General features: G+C 40.8%; 1 protein-coding gene across 3 annotated transcripts in view; it reads left to right on the top strand.

The window, feature by feature from the left end:
- The window catches only part of GLI2 (GLI family zinc finger 2), a 250,144-nt gene that overhangs the window by 215,986 nt on the left and 20,446 nt on the right, over positions 1-13,712 (top strand). For all 3 annotated transcript variants that reach the window (XM_039319357.1, XM_039319356.1, XM_039319358.1), the window contains exons 6-9: positions 581-782; positions 3,102-3,315; positions 4,649-4,762; positions 10,554-10,685. In XM_039319357.1, coding sequence (XP_039175291.1) covers positions 581-782; positions 3,102-3,315; positions 4,649-4,762; positions 10,554-10,685 — 662 coding nt within the window. The remainder of the gene's footprint in view (positions 1-580; positions 783-3,101; positions 3,316-4,648; positions 4,763-10,553; positions 10,686-13,712) is intronic.

Below are 13,712 nucleotides of genomic sequence, written 5' to 3'. Positions count from 1 at the left end.
AAGCACCAGAAAGCAAGACAAGAAACAATGGATGGAAACTAATCAAGGAGAGAAGCAACCTGGAATTAAGGAGAAACTTCCTGACAGTGAGGATAATTAACCAGTGGAACAGCTTGCCTTCAGAAGTAGTAGGTGCTTCATCTCTGGAGGTTTTTAAGAAAAGACTGGACAGCCACCTATCTGAAATGGTATAGGGTCTCCTACTTGAGCAGGGGGTTGGAATAGAAGAACTCCAAGGTCCCTTCCAGATCTATTGTGATTGATTGCAGACCACCCTAGCAGGATACCTTGGAAATGTTCCCATTTCATAGCATGGATAGAAATAGATAGTAGCATTCTATTTTTCTCTTTCTGTCATTCAAGATCAGGAGTCACTTGTGGTCACTACTGTAATAACAACTGAGGTTATCATCCTGAATGCCCAAAGGCATTTATTCTTGCTGACCATATATAAACATCACTCAAACGGTAAATTTCAAATTACTTTGTGTTGTGTTGAAATATTTGTTTTAAAAAGATTTAAAACCAACTTCTTTTACTCTGGAACTATGCTATCTCTCCTTATTTTCATTTCACACAGTGTCAAGATTCTCCAGCCCAAGAGTAACCCCCAGACTCAGCAGGAAGCGAGCACTTTCTATATCCCCCTTGTCTGATGCCAGCATTGATCTCCAGACCATGATCCGGACTTCACCCAATTCCCTGGTCGCTTATATCAATAATTCCAGAAGTAGTTCTGCCGCTAGTGGCTCTTATGGCCATCTATCAGCAGGGGCAATAAGGTAAGGGAAGATGAAATACCTCAGGCAATGAAATTCTCAACTTTTCAGTTTCTGGCACAATCCTTACCTACAGCAGAGATGGGTAATTCATTTTCCCCAGGGGCCAAACTGGGACTCTTGTGGAGAGCTGAACCAATGAGTGCATAGGTATGCACATGAGCACATACACATAACTATATTGGGAAAAAAATAAGAATTGCCTTCAAAATAAAAGCAATGCAATTGTATTGCATGCATGACCTGGGAGGGACCAGTCTACCAGGCCTTCGATGGCCTTAAGAGAGATCAATCTACTGCAGAGGTCCCAACCTTTTGGGCACCAGGGACCGGTTTTGTGGAAAGAGATTTTTCTGCGGACCAGAAGATGTGTGGTTTTGTGTGCTGCCTGCATCCTGCAGATGGGGCTTTGCTTGTTTGTGCAGACTGGTTGCTGGCATGCCACGGCCTGGGGGTTGGGAACCCCTGGTCTACTGCACCACTGGCAGCCCAAGGAGGGACCTATCTACCTGCCTTCCAAAGTGCAAGAGGGGCTGGCCTGCCAGGCTTGCAAAAGCACTTAACTTCCCCCACAGTGGTACTTCTCGCAGAAAAGCCCTATTTAATTTTGGATCAGGACAACCAAGGGACCAGACGTGGCCCAGGAGCTATAAAATGCCCATGTCTTCTCTACAGTTAAAGCAACAGGTCCAGAATAAACATTTTCATTCTCTCACATTCAGTGGACCATATTTGTCTGGTTATTTTAAAAATGGAACTTGTGCAGATGTCTTGTTTGTAAACTGATCCTAAAGGCTTTTACTAGTAAATGGCAACGCCCCCCCCCCAAGCTTTTGGGCACAAGGGACCAATTCTATGGAGGGAGGTATTTCCGCAGACTGGAAGGGGTGTAGTTTTACATGCTGCCTCCATCCCATGATTGGGGCTTCACTTGTTTGCGCGGCCCAGTTTCTGGTGTGCCATGGCCCAGTGCCGGTCCATGGACTGGAGGTTGGAGACCCCTGGTATACAGAGATGAAGCTATTCCCTGATTTCAGAAACACAGAGAGGTATGGTCTTTTTCCATTAAATTGAAAGTGAGTACATCTCAAGTGGATTATTTTATATGCTTCAGAAACTACTTCTCTGACAATTATAAACAACTGAGCAATGTTATTTAAATTATTTTCTCTGATTATTTATAAATGTGTCAATCCTTAGATCAGTGGTTCTCAACCTTTTTAATGCCGCGACCCCCAACTGGTCGTACGTCGAGGACTACTCAACCGGTCGTAAGTCGAGGACTACTCAACTGGTGCAGCACCGTTTGCAGAATGGGACTTTTGGTGGGCTCAGCAGGGCAGAGACAGCCTGGACAATTCCTATTGGCTTTTGAAAGCCAATAGAATTAGACTCTATTCAAGAGAGTCTATTCTATTGGCTTTCAAAAGCCAATAGAATAAAAGGGAGTAGCACAGCTAAGGAAAAGGGGAAAAAAATGGTGGACTGCGTTGTTTGGCGACCCCCGTGAAATGGTCGTTTGACCCCAAATGGGGTCCCGACCCACAGGTTGAGAACCACTGCCTTAGATGAACCACTAATAAAACAAAATAATTAAAATGAGACCCTTCCTGGTGGTATGAGTAAATATTCTTTTTTAAGCACCAGCACATTCTTGTACTTCGTTTGGTAGATTTAAAGGTTTTACATGTCCATTAATCCAATTTATAATTTATAATAAGCAGTAATTTCCACATGTATAATTCGTCCCTTGAAGAATCCAAATAGCAGAAGCAGCAGGCCACTGAATGCCAGGAAACTATAGTAAACAGTACACAGTATCTCAATAGAAATACTGACCTTGAATGATACATGGCTCCAAAAAATCTCTAGCGCCCATCAACAGTGATCTTCTGATAATCTTGGACTGACTGTGTGTAATTCATGGTCAGCAAAGAGATAATATGCAACTGACAAAGACTAGGTCCAGTGAGCTTTATCAGTCTCGGAAAACAAAACAAAAGAAGCACAAAGTCAAGAGAAATTGCCTTAAGGGGATTCCTTGGAAAAAACAGAATGTACCAAAAAAAAAATGTAATAATCTAAAGTTATTGTTCATTAGGGATCCAACTCATCTGGGTTAGTTCTGCCTTTTTTTGCAAACAAAGATTTTAAGATTCATAAGCAAGACAGATGCCTGGGCCAACCTGTTGCCTTGAGGAGGAAGAAGGAGCCCAGCCAGGCTGACTTCAGCTCAGCAACTGCCCTTAGCAAACTTCAGTAATTTGTTGTAATTGTTAAAGGCTCCGCCGATCCAGTTTTGTCTTTCTTCCTTCTCTCCAGTCCTGCCTTTACCTTCCCTCATCCGATCAACCCAGTGACATACCAACAAATTCTGAACCAGCAAAGAGGCCTGAGCTCAGCATTTGGACATACCCCTCCTTTTCTACAGCCATCTCCAACTTTCCCTGCCCGGCAGCATGTGGCTGTCATCTCGGTCAACTCCTCTCCTGCTCAGATCAGCAACAGCAGCAACTGCATCACTGAGTCCAACCAGGTAGGATTCCCAACAGCTTCTGGCAGGGGTTCAGGTGGCTTTGTTGAAAGTACTGTCACATAGCCCAGGTGAGTCTCTTAGCATTAATCTTATCAATTGTCCTGTCACTTTCAGTCATCACAACCCTGGCTTTTCATGTTAAATTGTTGGCATCCGAAGTCTTCCCAGTTCTGGTCCCCTTCATACTGTGCTCTGTCTTATCCTTGGCCAACTGTTCCTCGGTGCTCGTGCTTCTGCAGTGATCTGCCATGAAAATGAACTGGTACGCAGATTACCAAGCAGCTGCATTGCTACAAGATTAACTTAATATGTGTATTTGCCCTTCATCAGATAGCATTCTGATGACAAGGGTGTCTTTTATTTGGCAAGTGAGGGCTAAAGGTATCTATTTGGGATGAATACAGCTATTTGTCTCCAACGTGCAGATGAATCAGTTAAAGTAAACTGAAGTTCTCAGCTTGGGTGAAATCCATACGATTAGTCCAATTTATATTGAAGCAACTAGTTCAAGTAATTGTGTTTCTGTGTGGATGTTCATCAGAGGTGGGATGTGAAAAATAACACTGCAAAATATTTGCTATCCAAAGGGCTTCTTTTTAATGGCAATGAAGTTTTATTCCTTAGTAGAAAGTCTATCCTGAACCATAAACTAGAGCAGGGGTCTTCAAACTTGGCTCTTTTATGACTTATGACTTCAACTCCCAGAATTCCTGAGTCAGTCATTCCACAAGTCACAAAAGAGCCAAGGTTGCCTACCCCTGAACTAGGGGAACACAACATACGTTGGCCAAATTTGGCATTTGGTTGTGATGTTTTGTGCCGAAACTCCAAAATGGGTGAACCTAGATAATATTTTATTTGATTTCATACACAATTCACAGGATTGTTGCCAACATGAATAATAATTTTCCTTTACTGGTGTGTTAAAATGTAATTTTTTTTCAGCAGCGTTGGGGAACTCTGAGGGCCAGACCCAAGATCTTGAGCGACCCCCTCTGATCCTGGGGCTGCAAGCTGTTCCTGCTCCCTTGGAAAATAATGACATGGCTTGTCCATCATAGACTAACAATAATATTGTACATTTTTGGGTGAAATCCATTACAAGGGATATTTCACTCAGCATAATGGCATTTGAAAAATGCAGGCAGGCTTTAACAGACAAAACCCCCTCCCCATTTTTTTCTTTTCCTAGATTCATTTTCATCTTGATGAACAACAGCTGCTTATCAGTCATCTGAAAATAACTGATTTCAGTCAATTGCAATGCTGCATTTACTTAAGCACTCCGATCATGATCATTTAACTCATCCCCATTTTATTTTTGCCTTACTAGAACAAGCAAAGCAGTGAATCGGCCGTTAGCAGCACAGTCAATCCAGTAATTAATAAACGTAGTAAAGTCAAGACTGAAACAGAGATTCTACCACCAGCTTCTCCACCGACTCAGGTAACTCTTAAAGGACAGAGTATATTCAGTGCTTGGACTGATTGGCTAGAATTTTGTAACCTTCAACTATTTGGGAAAATTGTGAATTTGCAGTAAGGAAGAAGGTAGCAACTTCAAATGTGTGATGTTCATTGTCTTTGAAATGCACTAAGTTATGGAGCCTTACTGGAATTGGGAAATAGTTCTTGCTGGCTGACAAGCAATATGTCTTTCCTTTGCTGTTTCACCTAAAATTATTCAAAATTGATTACTGCAAAGATTGATGTCATATAAACTACATTCTTTTTCTGTGTTAAATAGGCACACTCTCTCTAGTCAGTGAGTGTTCAGGGTTGCAGTCTCAAGAACTTCAGGTACAGTTTCATTCTGAGTATGGGAATCAGTGATCTGAATTAAACAAATTTGCAAGTCACATCCTGAATAGAAAGCACTTTGAAAGTTGCATAGGCTAGAATGAAAGGGGGGGGGGGGTTCTAGACAAAATGTATCAGTGGAAATGTTTCGGGATCTGTGATCTCCTCCTGCACATCTCAGCGTGATTGCAGATTTCTACGAGTGATTGGGAAGGAACACTTTGAGAATCCTTGGATCATGGCCTTTTTTTTTCAACAGACATGTCATACTGCCTCTAGGCAACTGAAAGAAAGATGTTTGACACTTTGGACTCGCCAAGCAAGTGATAATGGTATCAAGAGAGCAAAGATAGTTGACAAGAAGAACTTGCGTCACAATAGGAAGCTCCCAAGAAAAGACTTGCTCCTCTCCAGGAAGCAATTGCTGAGAGCAGCATCCTTTACCCCAGTGACACAGTATTTGACACCCAGAAAGGCCCACCAGTTTCCATGTCCTTATCAGAACTGCTGAGTTCCAGGCTGCTTAATGGCTGACACACTCTCTGACGGTTCTTTATCACAATTGTAAACTATTGGGAGTGCTCTAGGCAGTTCATTTTCATGAAATATGAGGCTTGCTATTGTCAAGCCAACAGAAGAGTTTATGACAAATTTCTCTTTCGGTTCCAGTTCAGAAGCGGGTTTTGGCATGATGCATGGGGACAGCAACATGTGCAATCATCAGGGGGCTGGTAAAATTGATGAAGATAGCATATCTAGGAAAGATAAACATGCTGTAGTCAGCACGATTAGGGCAAAAAGACATCTCTCTAGAGCATTTGGTTTGGGAACAGCTCGGCATACAAAGACAACAAACAACACAGGAACTGAAACAACAATCCCTCTTTACTCCCAGCTTAATCAAATCAGATAGCTGCTCTATGCCAAGAGATGGGAAAAGACATTTCCTCTCTCCCGGGAAAAAGAGTTTGTAAAGGAATGTAAGGGGCATCTAAGTGGCAGTAATTCCATCTGCCAGTGGAGATCCTGATTCTGATATTTGGCATCTGTAGCCAAGCAGGGATTTCTTCACACATTTTACATTTAGAACTCTCCTTGAAAATATTTTACAGGTATGCCATAATATTTCCATGTGACAAATACTGTACATATTTGCACGTACCGTAAATGCCGGCGTATAAGATGACTTCTGCGAGCGCTGAAATCGGCGCCAAAGTCGGGGGTCGTCTTATACGCCGTAAATACTGGTAGTTTCCGGCGTATAAGACGATGTTCTAGGAATGCGGCCCGGCTATAAAGACGGGGGTCGTCTTATACACCGGGTCGCCTTGTACGCCGGCATTTACGGTATATATATGTTTCATAAAAGCCCATTTAGCCAACTTGGTTAAATTTCTTTTGTGTATGCCTTTGGCCATAAACTGAGTGTGGCATTATGTAATGAAGGCCTAAGTTGATTTCAGGTGAATTCAACTTTTAAGAAGTGTAGAATCACAGCCTCAGATGGTTGCCTGCCTTGCAAACAGCAACACAAAAGCATAACCCAGGGAATGTGTGCCTTCTGTCAATTCCAAAGATCACACTAGGATTTCTGCAGCATGTCAGGGGCACTGTTTTAAAATATTAGTATTGTTGTACTCCTGGTAATCTTGTTCCTTAGAAGCTACTATGCCGTTAGAACAGAAAGCTAGGTGTAAAAAGATGGCAGGCCTTGCAGCAGTGCATTCTCATCAATAGCCCAATTACGCTCTAAAACTATTGACCCTTTTGAATAATACAAAATTAGAACACTCTTTAGTGGGAGAAAGGGGGTGACACATGTTAAAAAAATAAGGGCAGGGCCTCCATCACAGTCACTATCTTGATGCTTTTGACATATCCTCCTACAGGTATTCTTGGTCCATTAATACTGGACAATTTTGACCCTTCCCAATACATTACAATGTGTACTTGCTAGTCCTTGACTGACTGTTTATCTCTATGCTGTCCTAACTTATCAAAACTTAGGGTGGTTTATAAAAATGATTTATAGAAGTAGTCTGGGTTTTCCCCAGCATTTTATAATAAGCAATCAACAGTGGGTGTTTTTGACTAATTACACTAATCTCACTACCTCACAGCCTTTAAGGAATTATATAAAATTCAGAGTTGTGACTAGAAATCACCGCGAGGACCTAAAGAATAAAATACCAAAACAAGTCTTTTATTGATTCAGTTTGACTGTTAATGAACAGTTAATGAACAAAGTGTTGCACCTAGAGGCAATTCCCAGCAAGTCCTGAAAACCAATGGATACTAAAAGAATTGGATGCCAAGTAGAGCTATGGATGCTTTTGTATCAATGTATTTGAAGCTCTGTACGGGCATAATAAAAATAAAAGCAGCATTGTAAGGACACTGGAAAATTTAGGATTAAAGACTGCATTATGCTTAACTTTTTCATCAGAATTGGAAAACAGCCTAGTCTGGAAAAGTCATATTTTTACTGCATCTTTGATAAAACTGATCTTTCTGAGGAGAATCTTTTTTTTTTAAGCAGTTTGAATTATCAGTTGTTTTAAATTCAAGCTTGAGAAATGAAGACTAAAAGACTGTCATGAATTCTCCACAGTTCTATAGTTTGGGAGCTGCCTTCAACTGGTTATAAGATGGCCATGGTTACATGAATGTTTTAAATAAATAAATTATAATTAACCGCAAAGCTGGACAAACTTCTGTCAGATTTCTTTTAAACATAGGTGGGCAGCCTGCAGTTGGGAGCTGAAACACACTCACATGCCCGCCCAGCAGTGATACCCATTCCCATCTCCCTCTCCCCTCCTTCTCTCTCTTTCATCCCACTCCTTTCAGCAGTCTTGAGCAGGATTATGGGAGCAAACAGGAAACCCTGGAATGTTTCTCTAAGGACCTCCTGAAGGTGGTGATTGCTAGCCTGTGCAACTCCTTTTGTTGGTTCAGGGTCCCATGCAGCACCCAGGTCACAGGCTGCCTAAGCATCAAATTCATAGTTTCTGTCACCCCTTTTTATTGATGCTGGACAACCCATCAGAGTGTGATCTATCAGCTCAGTCCTCCCAAAAAGCATATGCACCATACACTTGTGTTTATGTTTAAAGTGTTTATTGAAAATTGCACTGGTTTCTTCTGCTCCTACCATGAAATATTGAAGCGATGCTTTTTCTCCTTTTGCTTTTTCTGGGGAACACTGGAGCTCTGTTTCAGATATAAGCACGTGGTTTTCATATTGTGCTTTTCATTCTCTTCAACTGAGCATCCTACATTCTATCTCATATATTATCTAACATATCTTTATATTTGTATTATACATTTTATAGGAGATCGTATTTAATCAGTTCTCGATGGGATCACCCTCCTCCTGTAAGGTTTGCAGGCTGAAGGTGGATCTTGAGAGTTAGGGCCCATGTGGTTTATTTAAGCTGCAGGATCTTTCACTAGATTTGGCTAATATCTCAGCTATCACCTCTTGCAAATAGGCATAGTCTGGTTATGCTTATCTTTAGGGCTGGCTCTGGAACTTCAGCTGAAGCCAGACTTTATCCATTTTCTTATCTATAGATTTCTGGGTTAGATCCCTTTTCTTATGGTCTCCCAACATACCAATGAAGGGAGGGGTTTGAACTTATTTTATTTGAGGTATGAGGTATGAAGTAGCCGCTGGGTCTTTCTCTTTTCATGAAGAATGGAAATATCCTCCATGTTCACTGCATCACAGGCTCATTGTAAGAGACTTCTCCTTCAGCAACATGTTCTGGATTATCATGTGGTGACCTAATAATGTGAAAAGCTTAAAAATGATGCTAAACAAGATTAGGCATGTAACTTTGCTCCCGCTTCTCCAGTCTTCTCACATTCATGTCAAGCAGAGCTATTCATAAAGTTCTGATAAGCAAAAAGTGTAATTACTTTGGTGTTCTAGGACAGTTCACCAACCTTTTCAGCTTTGTGGGGGTAGAAGAGGGGATGGTTCCACATCAGCACCTGGCAAGTGTGTGCCCAGCTCCATTGCCCACAGCTCACTCAAATGGAATGCACACACACTCACCACATCCACGGCCCAGTTCCAAACAGCTCACGGCCCAATAGTGGGCCACAGGCTGGGGAATGGGGACCCCTGTTCTAAGATGGCCTGGAGAAAAACTCTGCTTGCTAAGAGCAGGAAGGGTATTTTAACAATTCAAGAAAAACGAAGTGAAGCTTCTGTCACCTTATATGCTGAATAAAGTACGTCCACTCTTCTTGCTCTAGTGCCATGGGTGTCAACGCTGCAAGGAATTTGGCTAAAGCTATTTCTACTTGTTTTCAGTTGCCACAATATGGGAGGGGGGATGTGTGCTTTTAAGGTTAGACAAAGCAATAAATTGTCCAGTGAGAACCAAGGTCATTGCTGCCTGGGTTTTGGTGGGCTGAGCCTTCGTTAGAGAATGTGATTTATGACATGATGCTGGGGGTGAGAAGTTCAATTTCACAATATTGTAACCTTTGGGAGGAAACATCAGTCTTGGTTTCACTTTTGATCATGCCAATACTTTGTAGCCAATAAGTATGTTCTTTAAGGAAACTTTCTGCCTTGGAGTTCTGTTTTTACTGATCTCATCTATCGGAACCATGACATTGGGTTTTTAAGAGGAAGCCAGGCCCTGGCTAGACTTGACTTGATTTTTGCATTTGTGCCATCATGGATTCTGTTGGGAGCAGAACATCCATGATTTTCCCCCAGTAGAAGCAGAGACAGAATTCTTATACATCCTACATTCCTCCCTGTTTGCTTGAGTGCCTTTTTTTTAAAAGTGTTACCACTTTACCTTTTAAAGCAGTAAATGGCTTATGATTTAAATCTTTAAAGGAGCCTCTTCCTGCATGCCTGCTAAATGTCTTTGGCCAGTGGTCCTCACTCTCCCCTCCCTGTTAAGAAATACCACTCCAGGGAATGTCCTGGTTCCAAGTTTGTACACAAAGCAACCCATTTTTTAAAAAAACAACTTACCTGTGCTATTTTAAATCATTTATATTAGCTTTGATCCTTTACATTTTCTGACTTTGCAGTACTTAGCTCTTGTTTTGTACTTAATATTTGTTCCTTATGTTTTGTTAACAAAAATGCATGATAAAAGCCACATCAATTTTTGAGAGCAAAATGAGTTTTGAGAAAATCAAATAGAAAAATAAAATGGCTGTTGAACACCCAGGCTGAAGATGTGTCTTTAATACAAGGCGGAATATCTGTTCTCATTTTCCACCAACTGGCCAGCATATGGTGCTTGTCTCTTCATGCAAGTATATTTCAGTGCAGGTCTTCTTAAGCAGATCAGGAATGCTCTTTTCCTTCACACAATAGCACCTGCTAGCTAATCTATGGGTGACTGAGGATTTCAGGCAAAGCCAGTCCATCTTACTTAAAATAGTTTTATATCTTACAGGAACTTCTGACAGACTTGAAAGAAGAACTTGATAAGGACGAATGCAAGCAGGAGCCTGATGTTATTTATGAGACCAACTGTCACTGGGAAGGTTGTACAAAGGAGTACGATACACAGGAGCAGCTGGTCCACGTAAGTGTTCTTAGGAAAGAGACGTAAACCCTTGGACTGAGGATTTAGTCTTCCATCATATCGTGAGTTGCATAGTCAAAATTCAAACTACAAAGCTTTAAAAATGATCCAATTGAGCATAGGTAAACCTTGCCAAGTGAAGTCAAATGTTCAGAAGAATGTAGCTGCAGGAAAGTCTTTGATAGTTTTCCATTTGTCCCAGCAACCAGCATGTAAGACTAACTGTTGCCACACGCAGCCTTCTTGGATCAATACTGATCTGTTGTTGGACTTTATTGTAATCTGCAAACCTTGGTGGACTAATTATTGAGTGATCCAGTCCTGTGCTGATTGTGCAATGAAGAGATGCAATGAAGAGACAAGCAGGACTACTTCTGCTTGACACTCTGCTCTCCTGGCACTCACAGTCATGTTCACTTCCTTCTCCTACCTAACAGGTGAGCATGTCCTAAGAGTCGTTATGATAGTACAGGTGATAATGCCTTCCCATTGAAACTAGTTTTCTGCTAGGTCCTGCTATCCCTGCTCATGCTGTCTTATAATTTTCTAGAGGAAAAATATTAGGTAATTCTGAGTGATGACTGCCTTAGTATGAGGTGCCCATCTGAATTAATCACCAAGTAGCTTTCTTTATTAGACTAGTATCTCACCTTTTTTCTGGAACCTCAAAATGTTGTTCATTGTAATGGTATTCTTGTGAAGTAAAAAATAATGCATTTTTCCCAATAGCAGTTCATAAGATATTCTAGAATCATCCAAAGAACCAATTTGGTGTAGTGGCTTGAATTCAGGAGACAGTGAGTTCTGGTTCCACCTTAGGGACAAAGCCAGCTGGGTGACTTTAGGCCATCCACTCTCTTTCAGCCCTAAGAAGCAGACAAAAGCAATCCGCTTCTGAAACTTTGCCAAGAAAACTACGGAATGAATCTTCAGCAGTCACCAAGAGTCAAAACAGTCTCGAAGTTACACACAAAAAAGTCATCCAGTGTTGTCCAGAATTGAAATAGTGAGGATAGGCTTTTAAAAATTTCTTTATTGGTCTGGGATCATAAAACCATTTTTTAAAAAAAAATCATTTCAACAATGACTAGGCGATGATATGAACATGGTAAGGCACTAGTGAGGAAATGACTGTTAGCCCTTCAAGATCGGCTCTGTTTAAGAAATCAAAATCCTGCATGCTAAAACTACTTTTACAATAGGATTACAGTAACATAATCTTGCAAGTCTGAATGGACCCTGCCCCATGCAGACACCCACCTATCTTCATGAGAAGCAGGGAAGGTTTTGTCTGCAATGTTTACTCAGATTACAATCTTGTCCCGAACTTAGATTTCTTTTATCTGAATGTTGTCTTGGTTGTGGGTCTTCTTCCTGTTCCTCAGTGAGCATTCCTTCTGCTCATTACAATGGTCTATGAGCTCTTCCTCATGATCACATTAAGGTGTATCCCTCCAATCACCGCAAAGGCAAAATATTATGTGGAGAGTGCATTACTTCACTGGCTGATGCCACTGTAGTGATGCTATGTGATCCACTTCAACTCAGATGCCATTGGTTCAGCACACTGCTTGGCCATAACATTCGTTGGATGCCTTTGGGCTTCAGACATAATACTAAACCCATGAGCCTCGTGCATAGCCTCTGTAACCAGTTATAATGAAGCCTTAAAGGTGACTTGAGTCATGATATCATGACCCACACAAAGTAATTATATATTACAACATGACACCTGAGGCAGATAGGTACGTTGCATTACTTGTATCATGATGCCATGATGCTTGTGTTGTCATTTGCCCCCACCTTGTAGGTATCCCTCTCCATTCATTCCTCCTCCTTCCTTCAATACAATAAATAGAATTACTTAAGAATTACTTTTGCTTTTAATTCTCAACAAACCAGTTCATCATTGTTTGTGCAAATGGGTTTTTCCTATTCGAATGCAATAGTAAATGCATTTGCCCAAAACTGTTAATATAAACAACTTCTGATAGGCAAAAAAAAAGTCATACCATGGCTTGCCATTATATCAAAAATGACTCATTATTTTCCATCAAACATATTATGAGGAAGTAATGAGATAATCCTACTTTAAAAGAATATTGTTCTAAATTCTACAGATAAAAGGAAAGGGTTGTTTTTTTTTTAAAGCCGGTCTAAAATAGGAGGGGTTTTGCTGAAGAGCAAAAATCAATTGAAGAATAATCAGGAGAGCCCTGAGCCAGGAAGACATGCTGCTGCAAAGTATTAGACAGAAATGCATATGAAGAATTTAGAAAGATAACATGAGATTGTGTGCTGTATGCAGTTTATTGAAGGAAGTTTTGCTTTCACATGAATGCTTCTCCTCAAAAGTATGCAGACTCGTCTCAGTTGAGTGCCCCTAGGGATGCAGTGCACATGTTAAATCTCAGTGTTAAATGGAAAAGAAATCCAGATTCTAAGAAGCCCTTCAGGTATTACATTTTAAGACTTTGTATCTAGAAACAATTACATGGTTGTGAAATGGTTTGTTTCATATTCTTTGAGATATGGATAATTATATGTAATTACATTTTTCCTGAAATGTAGTAATAAAAATCAACCTTAAAACAAAGAGTTAATACTTTAGTTTAAACTCTTTAGCAATTTAACATTTGAGTAAAATTAGAGGTACCAGGTTTGGGCTACAAGCACCTAGAAAATTACTAGATGCCAGAAAAGTTATATGAGTCTCTTGGTTGTCATCTAGTGATCTCCTGTACTTTTGCAACTGTAGAACTGGGGTCCCCTGAAATCTTACAGACCTGAGGATGCTTTGTGTTTAAAAATATATAACATAGGACTTATCCTTCTGCCATCCACTTATTTTGTTACAAGTGATTTAGGAATTTTTCAATAATTATTTAACCTGGGGTCATTTTCAACAACACATCACTAGGTGGAGGCTGTGGACAAGCAGAGGTAATGTCAATTCATGAAGTGGAACTGGTCTTACGGTCTAGTCCAGAGGTAGGCAACCTTGGCTCTTTTATGACTCGTGGACTT

The sequence above is a fragment of the Crotalus tigris genome, unplaced genomic scaffold, assembly GCF_016545835.1.
Source record: "Crotalus tigris isolate CLP2741 ecotype Arizona unplaced genomic scaffold, ASM1654583v1 scf7180000023579.1091882, whole genome shotgun sequence".
NCBI lineage: Eukaryota > Metazoa > Chordata > Lepidosauria > Squamata > Viperidae > Crotalus > Crotalus tigris.
This window is presented reverse-complemented; position numbering and strand designations above follow the sequence as displayed.